General features: G+C 48.2%; 1 protein-coding gene across 1 annotated transcript in view; it reads left to right on the forward strand.

The window, feature by feature from the left end:
* EPHA2 (EPH receptor A2) overlaps nucleotides 1–23,953 on the forward strand; it is a 30,810-nt gene that overhangs the window by 2,710 nt on the left and 4,147 nt on the right. The window contains exons 2-10 of the mRNA XM_088463214.1: nucleotides 8,689–8,756; nucleotides 10,032–10,698; nucleotides 21,488–21,643; nucleotides 21,722–22,054; nucleotides 22,145–22,269; nucleotides 22,359–22,518; nucleotides 23,178–23,277; nucleotides 23,537–23,592; nucleotides 23,688–23,813. Of these exons, the coding sequence (XP_088319340.1) occupies nucleotides 8,689–8,756; nucleotides 10,032–10,698; nucleotides 21,488–21,643; nucleotides 21,722–22,054; nucleotides 22,145–22,269; nucleotides 22,359–22,518; nucleotides 23,178–23,277; nucleotides 23,537–23,592; nucleotides 23,688–23,813 (1,791 nt within the window). The remainder of the gene's footprint in view (nucleotides 1–8,688; nucleotides 8,757–10,031; nucleotides 10,699–21,487; nucleotides 21,644–21,721; nucleotides 22,055–22,144; nucleotides 22,270–22,358; nucleotides 22,519–23,177; nucleotides 23,278–23,536; nucleotides 23,593–23,687; nucleotides 23,814–23,953) is intronic.

Genomic DNA, 23,953 nt, shown 5'->3' on the forward strand with positions numbered 1-23,953 from the left:
CATAAGACCCCAACTGCTAGGCGTTCCGATAAGGGGCCGTACACCTGCATATAGTTATTACTTCTCTAGTGCACCAAGCGTATGGGGCCTGTAAAAGGGACATAACTAAAATTCTGCGGCCATGCTCAGGAGCTCACAATCTTTTAGGGGCCAGGGTAAACGTGTATTGGTCTTGTGACTGATCCGTGCTGACGGGCCATAAGCAGTTTAGGAAGTGTGTAATATTCAGCTGTGACTGCTGGCTCCCTGCATTGTATGAAATGCTCAGGAAATATTTCTCATAAATGTCAGCAGACTAGGGTGGGAGGCAGTGGTTACGGTGAGGACACTAACCTGGTATTCTGTCCGGAACTGCTCAATATGTCACGGCAGAGTATGGGGCGCGGCCGATGTGCGCCTGATTCATGCTTAGGAATGCTCATTCATCTGTCCGCCAAAATGACATATCGTCCTGGGATCGTAAAGGTGTAAAACCAACCTTTGTGTTCTCAGGCTCATTGTAAAGTTTTATACGAAGCCTTTCTCTCTGGGGGCCTGACCTCACGTCAATATCTAATATAGGAAAGTCACTCGCAGCCGTCAGGCTCCGGGGCCCCTGAAATTGTTAGAATGTGCTGAATTGACCCTAAAACGACATAAAGCAAACAATGTTGCTGGTTTAGCTCCATTTACGCCATGCAGATAATGTGAACGTGCTACTTTTTCACAGTAATGTGACCACTGAGGGCGCTGTTGTATTGGAATCTAAGGTTTATTTTCTAGATTATCTCCTCAGGGTAACCGAAATGGCAGCTTCCACTTGCGGTTTATAAATTGGCAGAAAAAAAAATAAAAATGCTGTTCTCTAAGAAAAGCAGTAACCTTTCCATATGCTTGGCGACTCTTTCATAATGTAGTAGCATGGAAATTACGCCAACGCACCTCGCGCGAGAAGAGCGGGTTCCCTGCTGCCAGCGTTTCTCCAAATTCCTGACCCAGTGAAGGCCCAAATATCAGGGGGTGCAGTCATATTTACAACTGATCATTCGCTTAAAATAATATCCAGCCAATTTGATTTGCTAGGTACGTGTGACCTCATTGAGGTGCTTTGTGACGTCACCAGATAGGGCTGATTTGATTGGTTGATAAATCATGGCTGCCTGCGCCCTCACCAGTGGATGAGCACTGGGCCCTGAGTCACATCAGAACTATGTTTGGCCACTTAGGTTTCTATGAGAACCAGGTTTTCCTGAACCTGACAAATCTCCCTTGAATGCAGCAGGACCTCATCTTGCTTATTCATACGCTAACGAGCTTCATTCACATTCCTGATGGCCCCATTCACCAATGATAAAAGGGTGTCATGCGTTTTGCAAATTCTCCTCTCACCTTCTGGGAGATGATGTTGGAGGGGAAGTCTCCCAAACCTCCTTGCTATATGCAGATCTCCCACCTGGGGGGATCTCTCTCCTATTCACTTCCTCGCAGATGAAAGCACTTTTCCCCTCTGTTCTTTATAAATGATAATTCGGGAGCAAGCAGGAGTGAAGTCTTTACCATTTCCCTTCTCACTTCTACAGGGTTAAAAAAATAAGAATAATGATTTTTTTTTTCTTTTTTTAAATTGGCTTTTAATGATGTCATAAGTCTTGGTTGGCATAATTTTACAGTGTCCTGTTTACTAAATTAGATAGTCATTTTAAATCTGTAATGGGCATCAGGCGGTCCTCTGAGCCTGTAATGTGCCCCCGCTCATTCCTGCTGTAATGGCCGATGCCATTTCTAATACGTCTGCTCATATGTTATTCCAGATAGGAGTCTCTTTCTGGATTATTGTGCAGGTTGAGTCTCCCATATCCAAATATTCCAAAATACGGAATATTCCGAAATACGTAATAATTTTAGCATGACTGAGAAAATTAAACCTTTGATTTTTGATGGTTCAATGAGTCTCCCATATTCAAAATGCTTGGGACCAGGGATATTTTGGATAACGGAATATTCCGTATTTTGGAATAATTGCATACCATAATGAGATATCTTGGGAATGGGACCCCAATATACACACAGAATGTATTATGTGTTATATACACCTTATACACACAGCCTGCAGGTCATTTTATACAATATATTCATTAATTTTGTGGTTCAAACTAAGTCTGTGCACAGAAATGAAATTCATTTATGTTTCCTATACACCTAATACACACAGCCTGAAGGTAATTTTATACAATATTTTTAATAATTTGTGCCTTAGACAAAGTTTGTGTACATTGTACCATCAAAAATCAAAGGTTTCATTATCTCAGTCATGCCACAATTATTCCGTATTTCGGAATATTTGGATATGGGAGACTCCACCTGTACTGTTAATACTAACATTCTCTAAACTATATATTTTAAAGTCTAGAAAAGAAGAATACTTTCTTTAAAATTGGTTATTTTTATTGTGTATCTATATTGCTGGAAAATAGGGCCAAGAAGAAATGTTAAATTCTCCAAGTCAGAATCAGCGGATAGGGAATAATTCGGCGGATGCGGACTGTAGGACTCTTACCGATACGTTTTTATTTTTTTGCAATCACCGGTTTTCTGATTGATGTCTAATGCTAGTCACACACTTTGCAATTTCTACAGCGACACCGGGCGATTAGTCTGACATTGCAGTGTCTGGTCCCAGGGGCGTCACTTATCTCCATAAGTAATCCAGTGGAAATCCGTAGTGCCTTTACTAGACATGTTGGTAAATGTGGCCCCCGGATGGCTGTTCCGTTATTTTCCCACCGCACTAATAGGCCCCAGTAATGCTGGAGCAGGGTAACCCCTGATCTTGGCCAGTGTGGCCCTATTGGATTCTGAACCCGATTTGACCATTTGCGGTCAGTTTACGAGTCAGGTGATTGGGCTGCGCTGTCCGTTTCTGTAGTCCATCAGGTCTTGCGTCATTTTGAAATAGAAAGCCGCCGACGCGCGCGTAACATTATTTAGAGCTGCAATACCCTCCCGTCACTTATAGATCACCAGTAAGGGTTTGCAGGAACCGATCCTCCTTGTCGTGTAGATTTGGAAAATATAATCACTATGGGCGGAATTCAATTGATTACGCTGTCCGGATCTCCCGTCTAAAGTGACTGGAGATCGCGGGCCGCCATTCAATTGCTGCCGTTCTTGGCGCTGATCGCGCCCATAGAGGTCAGGTTTAGCCGCGTAAAGCAGCTAAACCCGACCAAAGTGCTGGTCGCGATCGCGAAAAGTGATGTTTGGGCGCCCAAACATGTCACTTTTCGCACATTTCAGCTCTCATCCCCCAGGGGCTGCGAGCTGAAATGTAGCGCTTGGCAGCTGATCGCGCCCGACAGGAGCAAGAATAGAATAGCTCCGTCGGGTGCGATAGGGGATAAAAACAATTGAATTCCGCCCTATGAGTATAATATTTTTGGTTGGTAGACGGGGTCTCTGACCCCCTCTGCGGCACTATACGAGGGATCGCCGTGCACGAGGAAAGCACAGGTAAGGATGGTCTCACTGGAGAAGTATGTGTCTGAGCATGACATGACCAGGCATGCAGGGGATGAGGGTGTGCGAGAAGTTGGCAGATGTGTTGGATACAGGTATATTCCTGTAAGTCATTGTGTAGAGCAGGAGCGTGTCATCTGGTGTCCTCATTTCTCTCTCATCATTGTGGAGGGAGTAGTTGGGGCTGAAACGTGGCACAGAAGTGTGCGGCGGGGGGTAATTGGAGGTGAAGTATGGCACAGAGTGGAGGTGGTAGTGTGGGGGGACAAAGCGTGGCACATAAATATGAGTGGAAGTGGTAGCTGGAGGTGAATCGTGGCACAGAAATGTGGGTGGTGGTGGTAATTGAAGGTGAAGTGTGGCACAGAGTAGAGGTGGTAGCTTGGGGGCAGAGTGTGGCACAGAAATGTGGATGGAGCAAAGCGTAGCACAGAATTGTGGTTGAAGGTGGTAGTTGGTGATGCGTGGCACAGAAATGTGGGTAGATGTGGTAGTTAAGTACAGATTGGGGTGTTTGTGGGGGAGAGTGATGTAACCTGGGGCAAGAAGGGGTGTACCCGCTGAAGAGCTAGCTGAGACACAGGTATTGGGTGAGCTTGGAAGCTGGTGGTGTGAAGTAGTGGGTGATGTGGTGGTGTAGGCAATGTGTTGCATAGAGGGTGAGCTGTGATGTGTGGTAGTGGGTGGTGGTGAGTAGTGGGTGATGCGGTGTTGCATAGAGGGTGAGCTGTGATGTGTGGTGGTGAGTAGTGGGTGATGCGGTGTTGCATAGAGGGTGAGCTGTGATGTGTGGTAGTGGGTGATGCGGTGTTGCATAGAGGGTGAGCTGTGATGTGTGGTAGTGGGTGGTGGTGAGTAGTGGGTGATGCGGTGTTGCATAGAGGGTGAGCTGTGATGTGTGGTAGTGGGTGGTGGTGAGTAGTGGGTGATGCGGTGTTGCATAGAGGGTAAGCTGTGATGTGTGGTAGTGGGTGGTGGTGAGTAGTGGGTGATGCGGTGTTGCATAGAGGGTGAGCTGTGATGTGTGGTAGTGGGTGATGCGATGTTGTATAGAGGGTGAACTGTGATGTGTGGTAGTGGGTGGTGGTGAGTAGTGGGTGGGATGGGAAGCTGATGGTGTGAAGTAGTGGGTGAGCTGTGATGTGTGGTAGTGGGTGGTGGTGAGTAGTGGGTGATGCGGTGTTGCATAGAGGGTGAGCTGTGATGTGTGGTAGTGGGTGATGCGGTGTTGCATAGAGGGTGAGCTGTGATGTGTGGTGGTGAGTAGTGGGTGATGCGGTGTTGCATAGAGGGTGAGCTGTGATGTGTGGTAGTGGGTGGTGGTGAGTAGTGGGTGATGCGGTGTTGTATAGAGGGTGAACTGTGATGTGTGGTAGTGGGTGATGCGGTGTTGTATAGAGGGTGAACTGTGATGTGTGGTAGTTGGTGGTGGTGAGTAGTGGGTGGGATGGGAAGCTGATGGTGTGAAGTAGTGGGTGAGCTGTGATGTGTGGTAGTGGGTGGTGGTGAGTAGTGGGTGATGCGGTGTTGCATAGAGGGTGAGCTGTGATGTGTGGTAGTGGGTGGTGGTGAGTAGTGGGTGATGCGGTGTTGCATAGAGGGTAAGCTGTGATGTGTGGTAGTGGGTGGTGGTGAGTAGTGGGTGATGCGGTGTTGCATAGAGGGTAAGCTGTGATGTGTGGTAGTGGGTGGTGGTGAGTAGTGGGTGATGCGGTGTTGCATAGAGGGTGAGCTGTGATGTGTGGTAGTGGGTGGTGGTGAGTAGTGGGTGATGCGGTGTTGCATAGAGGGTAAGCTGTGATGTGTGGTAGTGGGTGGTGGTGAGTAGTGGGTGATGCGGTGTTGCATACAGGGTGAGCTGTGATGTGTGGTAGTGGGTGGTGGTGAGTAGTGGGTGATGCGGTGTTGCATAGAGGGTGAGCTGTGATGTGTGGTAGTGGGTGGTGGTGAATAGTGGGTGATGCGGTGTTGCATAGAGGGTGAGCTGTGATGTGTGGAAGTGGTGAGTAGTGGGTGATGCGGTGTTGCATAGAGGGTAAGCTGTGATGTGTGGTAGTGGGTGGTGGTGAGTAGTGGGTGATGCGGTGTTGCATACAGGGTGAGCTGTGATGTGTGGTAGTGGGTGGTGGTGAGTAGTGGGTGATGCGGTGTTGCATAGAGGGTGAGCTGTGATGTGTGGTAGTGGTGAGTAGTGGGTGATGCGGTGTTGCATAGAGGGTAAGCTGTGATGTGTGGTAGTGGGTGGTGGTGAGTAGTGGGTGATGCGGTGTTGCATACAGGGTGAGCTGTGATGTGTGGTAGTGGGTGGTGGTGAGTAGTGGGTGATGCGGTGTTGCATACAGGGTGAGCTGTGATGTGTGGTAGTGGGTGGTGGTGAGTAGTGGGTGATGCGGTGTTGCATAGAGGGTAAGCTGTGATGTGTGGTAGTGGGATATGCGGGGTAGTGGGTTATGTGGTGCGGGATACAGAGCAAGTTGAGAAGCTGGTGGTACTGGGTGCGGCTGGGCACACTTAGCGCATGATACCGGCGGCCGGGGTGGTGGGTGCTGCAGTTTGTGGAGGGGCCATGTGGTCTATAATATTCAGCAGTTTCTATTCACTTACTGGGAAATTCCAGCACAGGAAGCATGACGGTATTATCCTGTATTTGTATTCGAAAGCGCTTCCCATACACACGCCTGAAAGTCTCCTCTTCCTTTCCCCTGACAACCCCCCTCCCCAAATGCTGAAACTTATACATACTTTGGTACATACCTCATTAACCCTACTGCTGGCTGCAGCACATTGTGTAGGCACTGGTGTATTATCTCCTGGGTCCCTGTAGAGGGGACAGAGGTACATTTCCATGGTCCTGACACTGCACAATATTGGGGGAGGGATCTCAGCATGGGTGAGGGGGTGCCCCTACCTGCAGGTAATGAAGGACACGGCCCTGTCCTCTGAGCCGGCATTCGGTACTGTTTGCCTTGTGACTGTTTATCTAGGGAGTTGGCACCGAGACATGAGCTGGTAACACACCTACCTGGGGTTGTGTCATAAATCCGCACCTTGGAGAGGTCTCCAGAGCTCCCTCTGCCAGGGAATGTTTCCTCTGGTGCTCCAAGTATTGCCGAGCTGTTCTGCTGACTGAAATAAAAGTACTCCCAGCTGCTAGGAGTGACTCATTGAATTATCAATACCATGAAGCTATAACTTTGTACTTGCTGTCATTTTTGACTTGTTGCCTTTTTTCCTGTTGGAGCTTCAGGTTTTGGAAGAAAATGGGCATCCAGTAGATTCTCTTATTTTCTGTCTTAAATTGAGTGGAAAATGTTGGCAGATGCCATGGTTTTTATTTGAAGAACCTGATCTAGGTGTCGGGAATCTTCCAGCCAGTCGCAGCTCTGTAAATCTTCCTGCCAGATGTCTTCACAACCTGCGCTGAAATTCCCCACACTGACCGGCCATACTGACATAGCTGTGCCCACAGAGAGAGTCTTGGCTCGGCGTGGCGGGCATGTCTGGACATGTGTTTAGGAATTATTAAATTGTGGAAAAATGCAGGCTAAAGTTTTAGTTTCATACGTGCACATCTGTTTTCCATTTCAAAAAATACAGGGGAAGGGGTGAGGTAAGGAGTGGGTGGCCATCTTTAATCTCAAATGGTTTCTGGAAGCCATCTTGCTGAAGCCTGGAGAATTCTCCATTGACCCTGGAAAATGGCTTAAGAATAATTGTGTCACCTGTTCCACTCTGTCTGATATAGGCAATAGCTTTGAGTTTTATACAGCTTATACTAACCCCCTAACAAAGTCTAAAGAATGTAATGTTTAATATGGAGGCTGATCCCTGCCTCATTCACTGTTTAATATGGAGCTGATTTAGGGCTGATCCCTACCTCAGTCATTGTTAATATGGGGGCTGATCCCTACCTCATTCACTGTTAATATGGGGGCTGATCCCTACCTCATTCACTGTTAATATGGGGGCTGATCCCTACCTCATTCACTGTTAATATAGGAGCTGATCCCTACCTCGTTCACTGTTAATATGTGGGCTGATCCCTACCTCATTCACTGTTAATATGGGGGCTGATCCCTACCTCATTCACTGTTAATATAGGAGCTGATCCCTACCTCGTTCACTGTTAATATGGGGGCTGATCCCTACCTCGTTCACTGTTAATATGGGGGCTGATCCCTACCTCATTCACTGTTAATATGGGGCTCATCCTTACCTCATTCAGTTAATATAGGGGCTGATCCGTACCTCATTCACTGATAATATGGGGGCTGATCCATACCTCGTTCACTGTTAATATGGGGGCTGATCCATACCTCGTTCACTGTTAATATGGGGGCTGATCCCTATCTCATTCACTGTTAATATAGGAGTTGATCCCTATCTCATTCACTGTTAATATAGGGGCTGATCCATACCTCGTTCACTGTTAATATGGGAGCTGATCCCTATCTCATTCACTGTTAATATAGGGGCTGATCCATACCTCGTTCACTGTTAATATGGGAGGTGATCCCTACCTTGTTCACTGTTAATATGGGGGCTGATCCCTACCTCATTCACTGTTAATATAGGAGTTGATCCCTATCTCATTCACTGTTAATATGGAAGCTGATCCCTACATATTCACTATTAATGTGGCTGATCCTCTCCTCATTCACTGTTAATATGAAGGCTGATCCCTACCCTGGCACAGAGGGTGCTGCTTTGGAACTGCCTCATCCACTGGGTAATGGACTACCTTGTGCCTCCCCCCTCCCTCCGGGACATACACTACTCACCTGGCTGAGTAGTCTATGTCCCAGTTTTAGGGGGGGACGGGTTAGTCCATAACCCCGCTTAGGGGGAAGGGCCGAAGCGGCACCCCGTGCCGGCTTCTGCGCAAGCCTATGGAGATACACATTTACTGTTCTATAAAGGCTGATCCCTACTTCATTCACGATTAATATAGAAGCTGATCCCTACCTCGTTCACTGATAATTTGGAAGCCGATCCCTACCTCGTTCACTGATAATATGGAAGCTGATCCCTACCTCGTTCTCTGTTAATATGGAGGCTGATCCCTACCTCGTTCACTGTTAATATGGAGGCTGATCCCTACCTCATGTAAATGTAGACTGTATAGTGAAGTGTGTGTCCTGTTTATCTGGCTTGCTGGTTCCCATCACTGACTAAGCTCCATTTCTCTTTCAGTTGTATTGCTGGACTTTGAGAAGACACAAGGAGAACTCGGCTGGCTGACAAGTCCATTTATGAAAGGGGTAAGCCGGAGTCCTCACAAACATGGCTGACTTTCTTTTTTTCCCCCTATTATTGTATTCTTTCCTATTTGTGGTGGTGGGGTGGTGTCCTTTGTCACCCCGAGCTCTCCTGTACGTGCTAGGGACTGTATTTGTCTTTCCAGCCCGCAGCAGTCGCCATAATTTAGCTTCATTTTTTCCGAAGGTGGAGTGAGCGCTCTTCCCTCTATTTACTCTGTGATTGCTGCGCTGGGTTTAATCATTAGCTGCGAAGTCCCATCGGACACTTTAATTCTAACTAAGCGCTGACTGCTTTTCTCTACTAGATATATTAATTCAATAGATATTTTTTTCAGTTGTCAGTTTAAATATTTGTTATTATATATTTATTTTCTTTGCATAATCATTAATGCGCACCAGATGGGAATATATGATTGATCGGAAGCCTCCGATAAGAAATGAAGGGGTTAATGCTACTGGTTCCCTTGACGGCCATAAGCCGCTCTCCTCTTACTAATCAGCAGCCACTTAACGCTGATTCCATCCTTCAGTTCCAAAATGTTTCTTTCCCACGTGTAAACACGTGACGGCCCACATATGGAGCCGGGATCACTGGTAAATATGACGGGAACTGTCTTATTAATTCAGCTTAAGGAAGAGGTCAGATAGCTGTAATTATTGAAATTGCACTTCGGCAAAAGGGGTAATTGGGTTGTGTACATGGGAAAAGTGCTAGCCGTGAATTGCCACCATCGTGTCCATGATTTAAATGTCTGATTACATAAAAAAAAAAGTGAATGAGGTATAAAGTATGTCTATAGAGTGCTTGGGAACCTCATAAAAGCAGAACAGCACTGTAGACTGGTGTGTGATAAGTACGTTTGGCTTGAGTTCCCCTACAGTATTGGCCCAAGGTTACAGTTTGGAAGGGCACTATGCACAGGTATTCAGGCTTTGCTGACGTTGTACTGGATTGCATAGAACGCAGCCCAAGTGGCATTTAAAAGAGGGATCGTATATCCCTACGGTTTCAAAAGTGGCATTTAAATGGCATCGCAAGGTGGATGTTATGATACATAATGCAAGCTGTGTTCTCTTTCTGTCGTGCCTACTCCCAGTTGCCATGTGAGCGGCCCTTTGCGATCACAATAGGGATCGATAATCCCCTTTGAAAGCTCTGCTTGAGCTGCGTTCTGTCCCCTTTAATTCAGGCTAAACTGAGCATAGCTGGCGTTGAGGGGCAATCAGGGCGGATCGCGCCATGAGTCTGACTGTCTCCTCCTCTGTCTCTTGCAGTGGGATCTTCTGCAGAACGTAATGAATGGAAGTTTGATCTACATCTACTCTGTATGCAATGTTCAGGAAGGTGAGCAGGATAACTGGCTCCGCACCAACTGGATCTACCGTAGCGAGGGGCAGCGAATCTTCATCGACCTGCGGTTCACTGTCCGCGACTGCAACAGTTTTCCTGGCGTTTCGGGTGCGTGCAAGGAGACCTTCAACCTATACTACGCGGAGTCCGATGTGGATTACGGCACAAACTTTCAGAAGCGCCTGTTCCGCAAGATCGATACGATCGCCCCCGATGAGGTGACCGTGCAGGACGACTTTGCTTCTCGCAACGTCAAGCTAAACATCGAAGTGCGTTCTGTGGGGCCGCTGTCAAAGAAAGGGTTCTACCTAGCCTTCCAGGACATTGGTGCTTGCGTGGCGTTGCTCTCAGTCCGCATCTACTACAAGAAGTGCCCAGCGGTTGTGCACGGAATGGCGCAATTCCCAGAGACAGTCGCCGGCGCTGACTCCCAATCCTTGGCGAAAGTTGCGGGAAAGTGCGTGGAAAACGCTGTGTCGGTGGGCGCGGAAGAACCAACCATGCACTGCAATACAGACGGAGAATGGCTTGTGCTCATTGGGCAATGCCACTGCCAGGCCGGATATGAGAAAGTGGGGGACAGATGCCAAGGTGAGATTTATAGTGGGCGTGTGGCTTAAATTTGTTATTTAAAAAAAAAAATCACCCAATTGCCCCACAGCGGGCACCAGAACGCACCGGAGTCGGCCATTCTGTGGGTGTAGCAACAATTACAATGTGCAGCCTGCTGATATACTAGTTCCTAGTGACCTCAATGAGGCTCTGTGCCTCATGCCTCAATTAGGTCACTAGGAAATAGTGTGTGGATAGGCTGATTACTAGCATCATATTACTGTCAATGGATCTGTATAGTAATAAGAGCGGGGGTCCTGCTGCTCGACCCTCTCCTGTCTCCCCACTGACAGCGCTGCTGCAGGATTCCAGGCCTCTGTAGCAGGTTCTCGCTCAGTCTGCCGGGGGAACAATAGCTGACACTGTTCCCATTGCATATGGGGTCTGCTCCCAGCTTACAGCAGGTTTGAGGAATGTGTAAAGGGGGGGGTATGGTGAGCGGAGACCAGCGGCCGCTCCTGAGACACCTCCACATTACTCTGGCTCCATCACATGGCTCGTCATCCCCCTATGTTCCAGGTTTCCTAGTCAATGACATTTTAAACACACAGTTGTCCCATAACCTGTATGTGGATAAACACTTATTAAGCCACACTCGGACCTGCACTTTCTGAGTGTATTGACACAGTATTCGCTTTACCACTGGAAGGAGCTGTATGCAGCTACAGATCACGCCTGAGAGTCCGGGGGGGGGCTCGGTGCAAGGGTCCCGTCACTCTGTTCTGTGTAATAGAACAAAGTGACGTAGCTGGCTCATGGCTTCTCATTGCCCAACTAGTAGCATTAAGTATCCTAGGGGCCTATTTACTACCGTAAGCAGTGTTAGGAGACAGAGTGAAAAGTAATAAGAAAGTGATAAGGTGGCAGCCAATCAGCTCCCAACTGTCATCTCACAGGCTGTGTTTGAAAAATGACAGCTGGGAGCTTATTGGCTGGCACCTTATCACTTTCTTATCACTTTTCACTCTGTCTCCTAACACTGCTTAGAGCTATAGATCTCTCAGCACCACATACAGACTACACCGGGGGCTGATCACCTACATTCATACACCCACCCTTGTGGGACGTGTTTTGTTTTTTTCCTCATGTCATTTTAAGCCTATTTATCCTGCTAGGATGTTCAGGAAACCAAAGATTTATTTATTCTTATTCGATCAACTCCCACTGTGTAAATATGTTTGTGTTTCTGCTTTGGAGATCAGGCTATTTAATTCCTTTGACGGGCAGTTTCAGTCTGCAGAGACTAATACGGTCTTCCACCCCCCAGTTCGCCAGTTCGCTGTACCCCATCCTCTCTCTGCGCCTTGCCAACAGGACCTGCGGAGTCGGGTTTGTTAATGTCTCCGGAGTTATTTGTCTTAAATACACAGAACGTGTATGTTCAGTAGTTTCCCGAGGCCAGAATTTAGGCAAATCTCTTCATTTCCTCGTGCCATCCCAGGACACGCATGAAATGAATTTGGAGAAGGAACAGAGTTTAATAAGAGGACCCGTCTCTTCCTGCTGCCGGCGGAGGGGGCTCGGTGGGTGTCTCGCTGCTTTCAGAAGCCTGGAATTAACGAGGGTTTTATTAGATCCAGGTTTTCTGTCTGTGTCTTATTGTAGAGAGCATGCACTGAGGTCAAACTCACAAGCCTGAGTACAATGGGGGAGGCAGACGGAGAGCCTGCAGGTGTCCTTAAACCTCAGGCCTGCGGGATTTCTGCTCAAATATGCCAGGAATGGCTGAGTTTTTTTATGCAAAGGTTCTTCCGAGCAGAGGTGTACAAGCTGCGCAGAGTTTAGGGTGGGAGAAGGGTATGGAAATATCCCTCGGGGAGAGGGGCATAAAGACGACTTACATTTTTCTTTACATAGAACATTCTACTGTTTAGATAAAGTCAGTCTTTTTCCCGAAGTTTTTGGGAGTCGTCTGCCCTGGACACATCCGGTGGGATCCTGCGCTTTCCCCACGAATATATCTTCCGCCCGACCTGGCAGCGGAGAGTCCGGCTGATATAGCAACTGTTCCGGTGATCTGCAGTAAGCGGGATTAGTTCTTACAATAGGGATAATTGGAGGGTGCTGGGGGTGTTAGGACTGGTCGGTATTGTCTGGTTTAGGCAGGAAGTGACCAGGACGAGCCAGAGAATGTGGACAATTGTTCATGCAAACTTTTTATGGGGGTGCAGACAATTTATATGCCCCAAGTCTTAGATTTGTACCCAGGTGCCAGGCCAGAAGTGACGGGTGTGTGACTGTTGTATCAACTAATGGAGACTGTTTTTAAAGTAAAGCAAAGACTAAGGTTATGTGGGTGTTTATAAGAAGGGAGGCAGATAGTGTCAGAGTTTGAAGCCAGTGGGACAAAGTTAGGGAGCTGCCAGTGGGCTAATTTTCGGTACGCCTTAGTGCGCTGAATTTAGGGGCCGGTTACCTCTTCCAGGGAGATGTGAAAGTGGTGCATTTGTGACTATAGACACGATCCCAATAAAGTTGAGTGCCCTCTAAACCTCTTTCCATGACTGTGTAAATAAAGCTGCCGTTCCTGCGAGGCCCCCGGGGGCCCCCATCCTCTGTACGTGCCAGCACAGTCTGCAGGGAGCTGACTCGGGGTTGTGGGAAAGAGACCGTGGAGCTATTTTTGGTGCCTTCTTGTCCTGAGGTCGGTACAGACTATCCCAGTCTCCTCTCACCCCGGAACACACAGACAGATGCTTAATCACAATGTTTGCATCTCACTGGGCGGATTTACAGGACTCTTCCTCTGTTACCAGGCAGCTCAGTCCCGACCTGCGGGATTATTAGAAGTGTAGACACAACCTCTCTAAGGTGTGCTGAGCGGATGTATTTAAGGAGCGATACTCCTTTTTTATTTGTCAGCGTGTGATTCAGTGCGGACAGGTGATCTGCCGAAGCTTCCATTAAACTCTGCCAGATCCGTGGGAACTGGGAGGTGCCGTCAGTGTAATGGGGCAGGGAGCAGTGACTAGCACCTTTGTAGTGGGGTGACCGAGGCCACTTTTATAGCTCCCTTCCCTCCCACCACAAACGCCAGCTTCACTCACCGTGTGACAGCAGGTGCCAGACCTTCATCAAACAATATATGGAGACAAGTGTGGTCCCATCAGTCTTTCACTCCCAGAGCAGACAGGAGGCCTGGGCCTGTCCCCGGGATAAGTCCTCAGCACACATCTTGTAGGGTGACTGCAGAGAGCACAAATGTTCCATTTTATGGGCATGTTATCACCTCCGACGAGGCTGGGTTTCAGGATGTGTAAAGCTCCCTTCTTGCTATAATCCTTCATTTCCTTTTATTTAAGAGGGATTATTATTTATTGGTCCCCTGTCACCTCCAGGGCAGATCCAGGCCGTCTATTCAGCGAACAAATTGCTTATCGATGCCTTCAGACTACTGACCCCCACTGCGATGCCGCTGGGCCCATCTCCGTTAACAGCCTGCGCCCCCTCTCTGTAAAAAATGCAGACCGGTGCTCCAGAACTATGACCGGCGCTCTTTAAACTCTAGGGAGTAAATTTACTAAAGTGAGAGTTTTTAGAAGTGAGTTTTAGAAGTGCTGTTACCCATAGCAACCAATCAGATTCTACTTAACATTTAACTAGCAGTTTCTAGAAGATAATAGCTAGAATCTGATTGGTTGCTATGGGCAACATCACTTTTAAAACTCGCGTCTAAAAACTCTCACTTTAGTAAATTTACCCCTAGACGTCCATATCGTGTTGCCTATTTGATAAATGATTGCATGTAGCCTGTTTACGTAATTCCGCTGCGTTTGCAGCTCTGTCTAGTTTTATGTAACCCTAAAGGGGAACGATTCACTATACAGGTCATTAAGAGCCAGCAGAAGGAGATGGGACCCTGCTCCCTGGGGCTTACAGTGGTGACAGAAGGGGCTATGCAGGAATAGAATGCGCAGGTGGCAGCTGCGCGGCTCGGACACGGGAACGCTCCGGGAGATATGTGGCATGTTGTGCTTAATAGGAAGAATTCCAGGAGGAAGCAGAGCTTCCTCTCTGCATCCCGGGGTCAGTTAGTTCATAGCAGCTTTCAGCCACGTCGGGCCGGAGGACGGAACCCACCCGGGCTGCAAACAGGAAAGTTTGATTGTGTGGGATATCCGATGTGGATATGATGGAATTTGTACCGGATAATAAACTCCAACAGGGTAGATTGAAGTGAAAGAGTCTCTACATACAGAATTCGCCTCCGGATCTAATAGGGGGTCATTCTCCCAGTTACTAGAGTTATTAGTGCCTCTGGCAATGTCAATAGAGAATCTTTGACCATTGTCATTGGGAAGATCCAGTAGTCGACTTGAAAAGGGAATATCGCAGTGATATCTGGAATAAAACGTATTCTGGTCCTGTGGATTCTGGGGAACTGTTCATTCGGGCAAATCGGGAGCAGCTTGCACTTTATCCCTCTGCATATTAAGCGTGCAATATGAATACGGAAACTGTACATTCTAAGAACAGACGGCTCCAACTTCACCCAGATTTATATGGATCATGTCAGGTGTTACCTGCTCTACCTGTAGACAGATATTCTGCAAATATTGCACTATGGACAGGTTTAGTTATCTTTTTATTTCGCCCAAAAAGTATTTTGACCCAAAACTTGCCAGTAACACGGTCATTAGTAGTTATTAATGGAGGCTTCCCGCCCCCCCCCTCACGGAGTGAATGTGCTGTTATCATGTTTATAAGTAAAGATTAAATTCCGCAGGTTCCTCCAAGTAAACATCTTTCTCTTTTCTGGTGATTCAGTTTTGTTGCACAATCAGAGCGACCTTATTATCCCACTTCCTGACCGTTTCCCAGGTCCCTGCCTTCTGTTTTAGGGATCCTGGGAAGTTATGGGGTCCTCAGCCTTCGTGCCGGCCTATTATAGAGAGAAGCGCATACACACGGTGGCTGTACAGTGCCTTGCCGTACATTGGGGCTGGGTAAAGGGATCTGTCATTGCACTTTTATAAGAATATATTTCTTGCAAATAAGGGATCATCATAAAGTTTGGATTGCGATCAAGAGACTGCTTGTTCTTACAAAAAGAACGCGGATAGCCACAAGTTTACTTCCCAGCTGTGTGCGTGGGATGATTGTGGTGGGGGGTGATATTCTTGACCTTGGTGACTACCCTGTGTCTGTCTTGTAGCCAGAAACAAAAAATGTAGATTCCCTCCCAGTGTAATCTGTCCCTCCTTCTCCTCAACAGCCTGCGCACTCCCTGATCTGGGACTGTCTCTCCTTCTCCTCAACAGCCTGCGCACTCCGTGATCTGGGACTGTCTCTCCTTTTCCTCCATAGCTTGGGCACTCCCTGATCTGGGACGGTCTCTCCTTTTCCTCCATAGCCTGCACGCTCCCTGATCAGGGACTGTCTCTCCTTTTCCTCCATAGCTTGGGCACTCCCTGATCTGGGACGGTCTCTCCTTTTCCTCCATAGCCTGCACGCTCCCTGATCAGGGACTGTCTTTCCTTTTCCCCCATAGCCTGCACACTCCCTGATCTGGGACCGTCTCTCCTTTTCCCCCATAGCCTGCGCACTCCCTGATCTGGGACTGTCTCTCCTTTTCCCCCATAGCCTGCTCACTTCCTGATCTGGGACTGTCTCTCCTATTCCCCCATAGCCTGCGCACTCCCTGATCTGGGACTGTCCGTCTCTCCTTTTCCCCCATAGCCTGCGCACTCCCTGATCTGGGACTGTCTCTCCTTTTCCCATAGCCTGCGCACTCCCTGATCTGGAACTAACTGTCCCTCCTTTTCTCCTATAGCCTGCGCACTCCCTGATCTGGGACTAACTGTCCCTCCTTTTCCCCCATAGCCTGCGCACTCCCTGATCTGGGACTGTCCGTCTCTCCTTTTCCCCCACAGCCTGCGCACTCCCTGATCTGGGACTGTCTCTCCTTTTCCCCCACAGCCAGTGCGCTCCCTGATCCAGTGCAATCTGTCTCTCTCTCCCTTGAATGTGGAATTAGGATAGTCTGCGTTGAGCGTCTGCAGATCCCAATGCCAACTGGTGGTTCTTGGATAAGTCTGCAGCCTAATAACGCTGGTTCTCCTCTAAGTATTGCATTGAATGTTTGTCTTCTGTATAACAAATTGGAGTCAGAGGTCAGTTGGGGTGTGGGTGGGGGGGGGGGCTGTACTCCAAGCCTTAGGGTAAAGGGGGGTGGGGGGAGTGTTTGCTTTACTCCAGCTGCTTCAACCATTTCTTGCCCCCGAGGCAGGGCGGGGGCTTTACTCCTTTCAGGTCACAGGGGACCTTGTATAGACTGGTGGGTACCTGTCAAAAGGTTTGGGGATTATCCGAGACAAAAGGTGAATTAGCAAACTGTGCTTGTTCGCAGAGCTTGCAGTTTAATCTCGGTGTGGAAGCAATTTAGTGTTGGTGTAATTGACATGTTGAGAGTGCTCACCTGCTGCTCTGTGAAGTCGTCTGATGCTAATGCCCCTAATTCACAAGAGCAGCGGAGGCCCTTAGCAACCACATAAACCGCTCTTCTGGGACTGTTGCTCATGCTGTCGGCACAATATTGACTGTGGTGCTATTTATTGCAGTGTTCCCAAGTGTCCTCACTGTTTCCCAGCTCCCTCTCTCGCCCACAATCTTACTTTACCTCACAGGACTTCTTTATCCGTCACCCCAGCTCCCTCTCTCGCCCACAATCTTACTTTACTTCACAGGACTTCTTTATCCCTCACCCCAGCTCCCTCTCTCGTCCACAATCTTACTTTACCTCACAGGACTTCTTTATCCGTCACCCCAGCTCCCTCTCTCGCCCACAATCTTACTTTACCTCACAGGACTTCTTTATCCGTCACCCCAGCTCCCTCTCTCGCCCACAATCTTACTTTACTTCACAGGACTTCTTTATCCCTCACCCCAGCTCCCTCTCTCGCCCACAATCTTACTTTACCTCACAGGACTTCTTTATCCCTCACCCCAGCTCCCTCTCTCGCCCACAATCTTACTTTACCTCACAGGACTTCTTTATCCATCACCCCAGCTCCCTCTCTCTCCCACAATCTTACTTTACCTCACAGGACTTCTTTATCCCTCACCCCAGCTCCCTCTCTCGCCCACAATCTTACTTTACTTCACAGGACTTCTTTATCCCTCACCCCAGCTCCCTCTCTCGTCCACAATCTTACTTTACCTCACAGGACTTCTTTATCCGTCACCCCAGCTCCCTCTCTCGCCCACAATCTTACTTTACCTCACAGGACTTCTTTATCCGTCACCCCAGCTCCCTCTCTCGCCCACAATCTTACTTTACTTCACAGGACTTCTTTATCCCTCACCCCAGCTCCCTCTCTCGCCCACAATCTTACTTTACCTCACAGGACTTCTTTATCCCTCACCCCAGCTCCCTCTCTCGCCCACAATCTTACTTTACCTCACAGGACTTCTTTATCCCTCACCCCAGCTCCCTCTCTCGCCCACAATCTTACTTTACTTCACAGGACTTCTTTATCCCTCACCCCAGCTCCCTCTCTCGCCCACAATCTTACTTTACCTCACAGGACTTCTTTATCCGTCACCCCAGCTCCCTCTCTCGTCCACAATCTTACTTTACCTCACAGGACTTCTTTATCCGTCACCCCAGCTCCCTCTCTCGTCCACAATCTTACTTTACCTCACAGGACTTCTTTATCCGTCACCCCAGCTCCCTCTCTCTCCCACAATCTTACTTTACCTCACAGGACTTCTTTATCCGTCACCCCAGCTCCCTCTCTCGTCCACAATCTTACTTTACCTCACAGGACTTCTTTATCCGTCACCCCAGCTCCCTCTCTCGCCCACAATCTTACTTTACCTCACAGGACTTCTTTATCCGTCACCCCAGCTCCCTCTCTCGCCCACAATCTTACTTTACTTCACAGGACTTCTTTATCCGTCACCCCAGCTCCCTCTCTCGTCCACAATCTTACTTTACTTCACAGGACTTCTTTATCCGTCACCCCAGCTCCCTCTCTCGTCCACAATCTTACTTTACCTCACAGGACTTCTTTATCTGTTGATGAAGCCGAATTAACAGCACAACTGAGAATACCTTCTTGGCCCGTTTCACCTTATCTGAGACCTGGAGTAAATGGAATAAGTACACAAGTCCCTTCCTGATGCACCCTGTGTGACATGGAGCATTGAGGGGACCCCTTCCTGAGGACTGGAATATGGGGTGCTGGAGCCACATTGCTCAGTAGAACATTGCTCAGGATCCCCCACGTCCTCTGGCCTCTCCCGGCCGGTGACTGGACAGTGTTACCACAGCTACAGCTGTTATTGTCCGTCCTTGTCAGAGGGGGGAATTTACACGCTTACGTGTTGATTGAGGTGAAGAGTGTGGGAACACCCCCTACCCCCACCCAAATACTTCTTCTTAATGGCTGATTCACAATCACCATTATTCATAGGAATTTCTGACACCAGTCCACAAGTAGGAGGATTATATTATAAATGGGAAATCGCTTCAGACTAGCGCACGGTATTCACAAGTTTTAAAAGTGTCCTATTTCTTGGCTTAATACAAGCCCTATGATATTGTTCTTGTATTTATACATTTCTCCGTCAGGTCTCATGGTGCTGGAGAGTGTCTGGATTTTTTTTAGTCAGTGTGTTGCTGATTTGGTTACTGTATAATGGGCCTCTTTGGTATATTCTTGTCAGTCTTCTGCTCAGTTACATCTGCCCAGATCCGCCGGCGATATCTCGGGAACATTGCCAGGCCTGGGAGCCTCCTGGATACACAGAGTGCGGGGGTGTGTTTGTGTTACTGTACATTGCCCACCCCTCGGTACTAGAGAGAGACCCTTGATCCTTTTGATGAGTTTCCAGGACAATGCATTCGTCTCTACAGAGCCATTTCCCACGGATACGGCAGTCCTCGTATAAGAATGCTTTTGGAGAGCTGCGTTGGATTCGCTGGAGTCACGAGGGCCTCCCTGCTGCTGGCAGATGCTCCGAGACCCCCTGCTCATTATTATTCCACCCATTGTCCTGCAATCAATTAATCTGCTTACAAAGACTCCTCCTCGGTCTGGTGTGCAGAATGTGCGCTTTATTTCACTCTTGCGACAAGTCGGGTCAAGGGTTCCCAATGACCTCCATCAATCTAAGCTGGGAAAGTTGGCGTTCTAGAGAGTGGTGGGAGGTGCCTATTTATTGCGTATATATGCCCTGGAAGCCATCTTGGTGTCCAGTGACGGCTTTGTCGCTTTCTGGAAAACCGTATTAAGGTTTAAAACTCTTTTTTTGTTTTTCGTTTATTTTTAAGTAAATAACATTTTATTAAGCCTGAAGAACAATAAACCCCGATCACCTTTTTCGGTGACGTGATCCGTTCTGCCGCCTCGGTAATGATTGCGCCTGGATACATGCTGTAGATTTGACATTTTTTCCACTTTCTGGAATATATTTTTGGTGTTCAGAAAAACTTTTTAGAAATGTGTCCTGCCAGCCGCTGCCTTTCATGTGATCCAGGCCTTAGCTGCCGGCAGGAAACCTGCGTTTATTTTAAGGACAAAACACTTGTACTCCCAGCTCCTCCTCCCCACCTCTCCCCATCCTCTCCCCGTGTTCAAAGAGAATGGAAGTTGGGGGTTTTGGTTGTAATCCTGCGTCTTACTCTGATCCCTTTCTCCATTGTTGCGTTGTCTTTATTTAACTCCAGACTGAGAGGACATGAATATACTTTTGTAGCTGACCGGGTACCTCAGGCTGTGGACTGTCCGTAGACCAGACCACTAAATGCTTATGTTTAATGTCTGGACCCTTCCTTCTGGGACATCGGATATTTTGCATCTGTTTCTCATTTGCGGTGAGAAGCGCTTTTGGCTTCTCTTCCAGCCAAACTGCTTACTGTTAAAGCATTTTAAAATGAGCGAATTGCATTACCTGTCTAGGCAGTGTATTAAAATGCCTGTCGGAAAAACCCGGGCAAACTTCTGGGGCCTTACAGAATAAAATCCCAACACCCCTTCCCTCCTTTTTATTATTTATATGATCCCTGAAAAGCGCACGAGTGCCGGAATGTATGGTCTCTTTATGCTGTTAGGTGCCCAACTGGAGGCCATGCTGGCTTAGGAACTAAAATGTCTGACCAGGTAGAGGGAAGTTCCCCCCCCGTATCTGCTGACTGCTTGAAATAAGCTACGATGAGAAAATTGCTGAGGAACTGGTTGGACTAGCTGCACCTAGAGAGGCCTCTGGTGGGGTGACGGAACACACATCTCTAGAACGAGGTGCCCGCTTGTTGCAGCAGAGGGAAGCTGAAGCTTTTTAGTGGTGACACAGGGAAATGTCCCACATTCTAGCTCTCAGACCTAATCCACAGCCCAGGACAGACCTGGGAAAGGCTTCGTTTCCGCACGCTGTGTCTGAGTGTTTGCCAGACAGCTCTGCAGATTCCATTATAAACAATTAATAACCAGGCCAGACACCTGTAAAGTGCAGGCAGTAGGGCCGGCCAGACATCAGGAGCTCCCTCTGCTCCTCAGAAAAGTTTGCTCCAGGGATCAGCAGACATTTCTCATATGAAAAGATGTATCCGCTGCCCTGGAAGGGTTTAGGGCTAATTGTCAGGCGTCTTAATTTGTCCTTTTGTATGTTACGTGACTATGTGGTTAAATACTTATCTTGTTCTGTGCTTTAGCTTGGATTTCTGTGTGTGCTACTGAACGCTTGTACATTTCCGCCTGCAAAGCGAATCTGTGCGGCACACCATTCCTTGTAGGATATTTACCATTACTGTGTCTCTCTTCTCCAGTTTGTAAACCTGGATTCTTCAAAGCCGATGCTTCCGACAGTCCCTGCCAGCAATGCCCGGAGCACACTGAGCTATCGTCAGAAGGTGCAACTTCCTGTCCTTGTAAAGATGGCTACTTTCGGGCTACAGTTGACCCCATTTCTTCTCCCTGCACCAGTGAGTAATGAAAGGTCTGACTGAAGTATGGGAAGAACATTTTAAAGAGTTAAATTCTAATTGAATGTTCGGTTCTAGGTTCCCCCTCGGCTCCTCGTGAACTTCGTGTGGTGGGTGATGGCTCCAAGGTAATGCTGCACTGGTTACCTCCCAGTAACACCGGAGGCCGCGAGGATATCACCTACGTAATCACCTGTGAGCAGTGTTGGCCCGAGCAAGGAGAATGCCAGCCCTGTGATGCCAGTGTACGGTACTCTGAAAACCCTCAGCACCTGAAAGGCACCACCTTGACCATCAGTGATCTGGAGCCGCACCTGAACTACACCTTCATTGTAGAGGCACGCAATGGAGTGTCAAGCGCCAAATCAGGCCGAAGCTATACATCTCTGCGTGTCAGTGTCAATCAGACAGGTAAGGGCTTCCCTCTCGTCAGGAGACTGGTAGTGGTGGTGATGATGATGATGTCTTCGTATGCAGGTGGACTAAGTTTCTGTCTTTTAGATCCCCCTAAAGTGACGTCTGTGAACTTGGATGGCCGCAGTAAGGACTCCCTGAGCCTGTCCTGGACGGTTGGACCCCGCCAACAGAACCGTGCCCTGAAGTATGAGGTGGCCTACAATAAAAAGGTAGGGGTTCTCCTTCATAACTTCTGCCTCTTAAGTTGCTCTGTCCTTTTGTGATAAAGTCTAACCATGACCCTTCTCTTCGGTTCCAGAATGATGAGAACAGTTACTCCGTTCATCGGTGTGATGGGAATTCCGTAACTATCCCAAAACTTTCTCCTGGCACAATCTACCTTGTCCGGGTCCAGGCCCAAACCCCAGAGGGATCTGGCACCTATAGCATGGAGTATGAATTTGAAACCCTCCCTGCAGGTGAATTTGGGGAACATTAAAGAATTTATATAAATATTGTGAATGCAGTACAAGACTGGGATCAATTAAATGACCTTCCTGCTGATCTTAGGGCGCGCTCACAGTGGGACTTTGGATCGCCACAATTTTCTGACCAGTTGCATCGTTCTCTAGGTAGAGTACATGCTGAATCACCGTAATGACAAGTGAATGTGGAACACGGTTCCCATCACACCAGACTGGTTCCACCATGGCTCAACTAACCTTCTGGCAAATATCAGAAGGACTGATGACCTAATAGGCCGGTCCGGACGCCTGAAGGCCTGACCAGTCCTCTCCCAGGGCTTTGCTCATCAGGCATACTGAGACGGGGTGTGCTGCGAGGCGAAGCCACGTGACTCACAGCGCACCCCGTATGTACGCGCCATAGATTGGGGTCCATGTCTTGGCTCCAGTCCATTCCTAGATTTCACAATCATCCTACCACTCAGATTATGTCCTTGCTTTAGAATGCGCCAAGTTTCGTGGTCAGAAAATGGTGGTGTTCCTACACGCAGATGGAACCCTGTGCATGGTTGTTAAATATGCCCGTTGTAAACACTTGTAAAGGGAAATCTGGTTGCTTTAAAAACCAATGAAAATGCAGAACACGGCTTTCATGTTTGTTATCTTTCCCGCAGAGCCAGAAGGTACCAGTCAGGCTGCCATCATAGGAGGAGCAGCAGCTGGTGTGCTCTTAATTATAATGGTGATAACGATTGCCATTCTTTTACACCGAAGGTAAGCATTGTGCCGCCCCCCCCTATATTTCACCAAGCACTGGCTCTAGGTATCCCAGGATCACTCCACAAACCAGTGTTCTCTTTATATGACCCTGTGATGCTCATACTTCGTTTTCATTCCTGAGGCTTTCACCCACTTTCTTGGCCCCAGCAGCCATTCTGTACTTTCCAGAAATGAATAACGGGTACGTTGTGCGATCACTGTTCCACCTGGTAAAGCTGTGGTGCTAATATCGCAATATTTTTTTATATTGCAGCAGAAGAAATGGCCGAACACGGCAGTCCTCCGACGATGTGTACTTCTCCAAATCTGGTAAGATATCTTCCATTCTGGACAGTGGGCACGTGCTGTGCGTTCTCCACCTTTACGGTTTCTCATATTGTCCCCATCTGTTTTTCACTTTACAGAGCAACTGAAACCCCTGAAGACCTACGTAGACCCACACACTTATGAAGATCCTAACAAGGCCGTTCTGAAGTTCACCACTGAGATTGCTCCCAATGCAGTCACCCGGCAGAAAGTCATCGGGGCAGGTAAGGGTCCGCTTCACGTAGACCCCTGCTAGCGACGATCAGGGTGTCTTTCGCTTTTGTTGACGGCTGCTCTAGAACCACAACACAAGGATTCCAAGTTGTTAACCACTGCTCTAGAACCGTGCCTGAAATCCCCTTGG

Source organism: Taudactylus pleione, unplaced genomic scaffold (genome assembly GCF_031769625.1).
Source record: "Taudactylus pleione unplaced genomic scaffold, aTauple2 ptg001334l, whole genome shotgun sequence".
NCBI classification, from domain to species: Eukaryota; Metazoa; Chordata; class Amphibia; order Anura; family Myobatrachidae; genus Taudactylus; species Taudactylus pleione.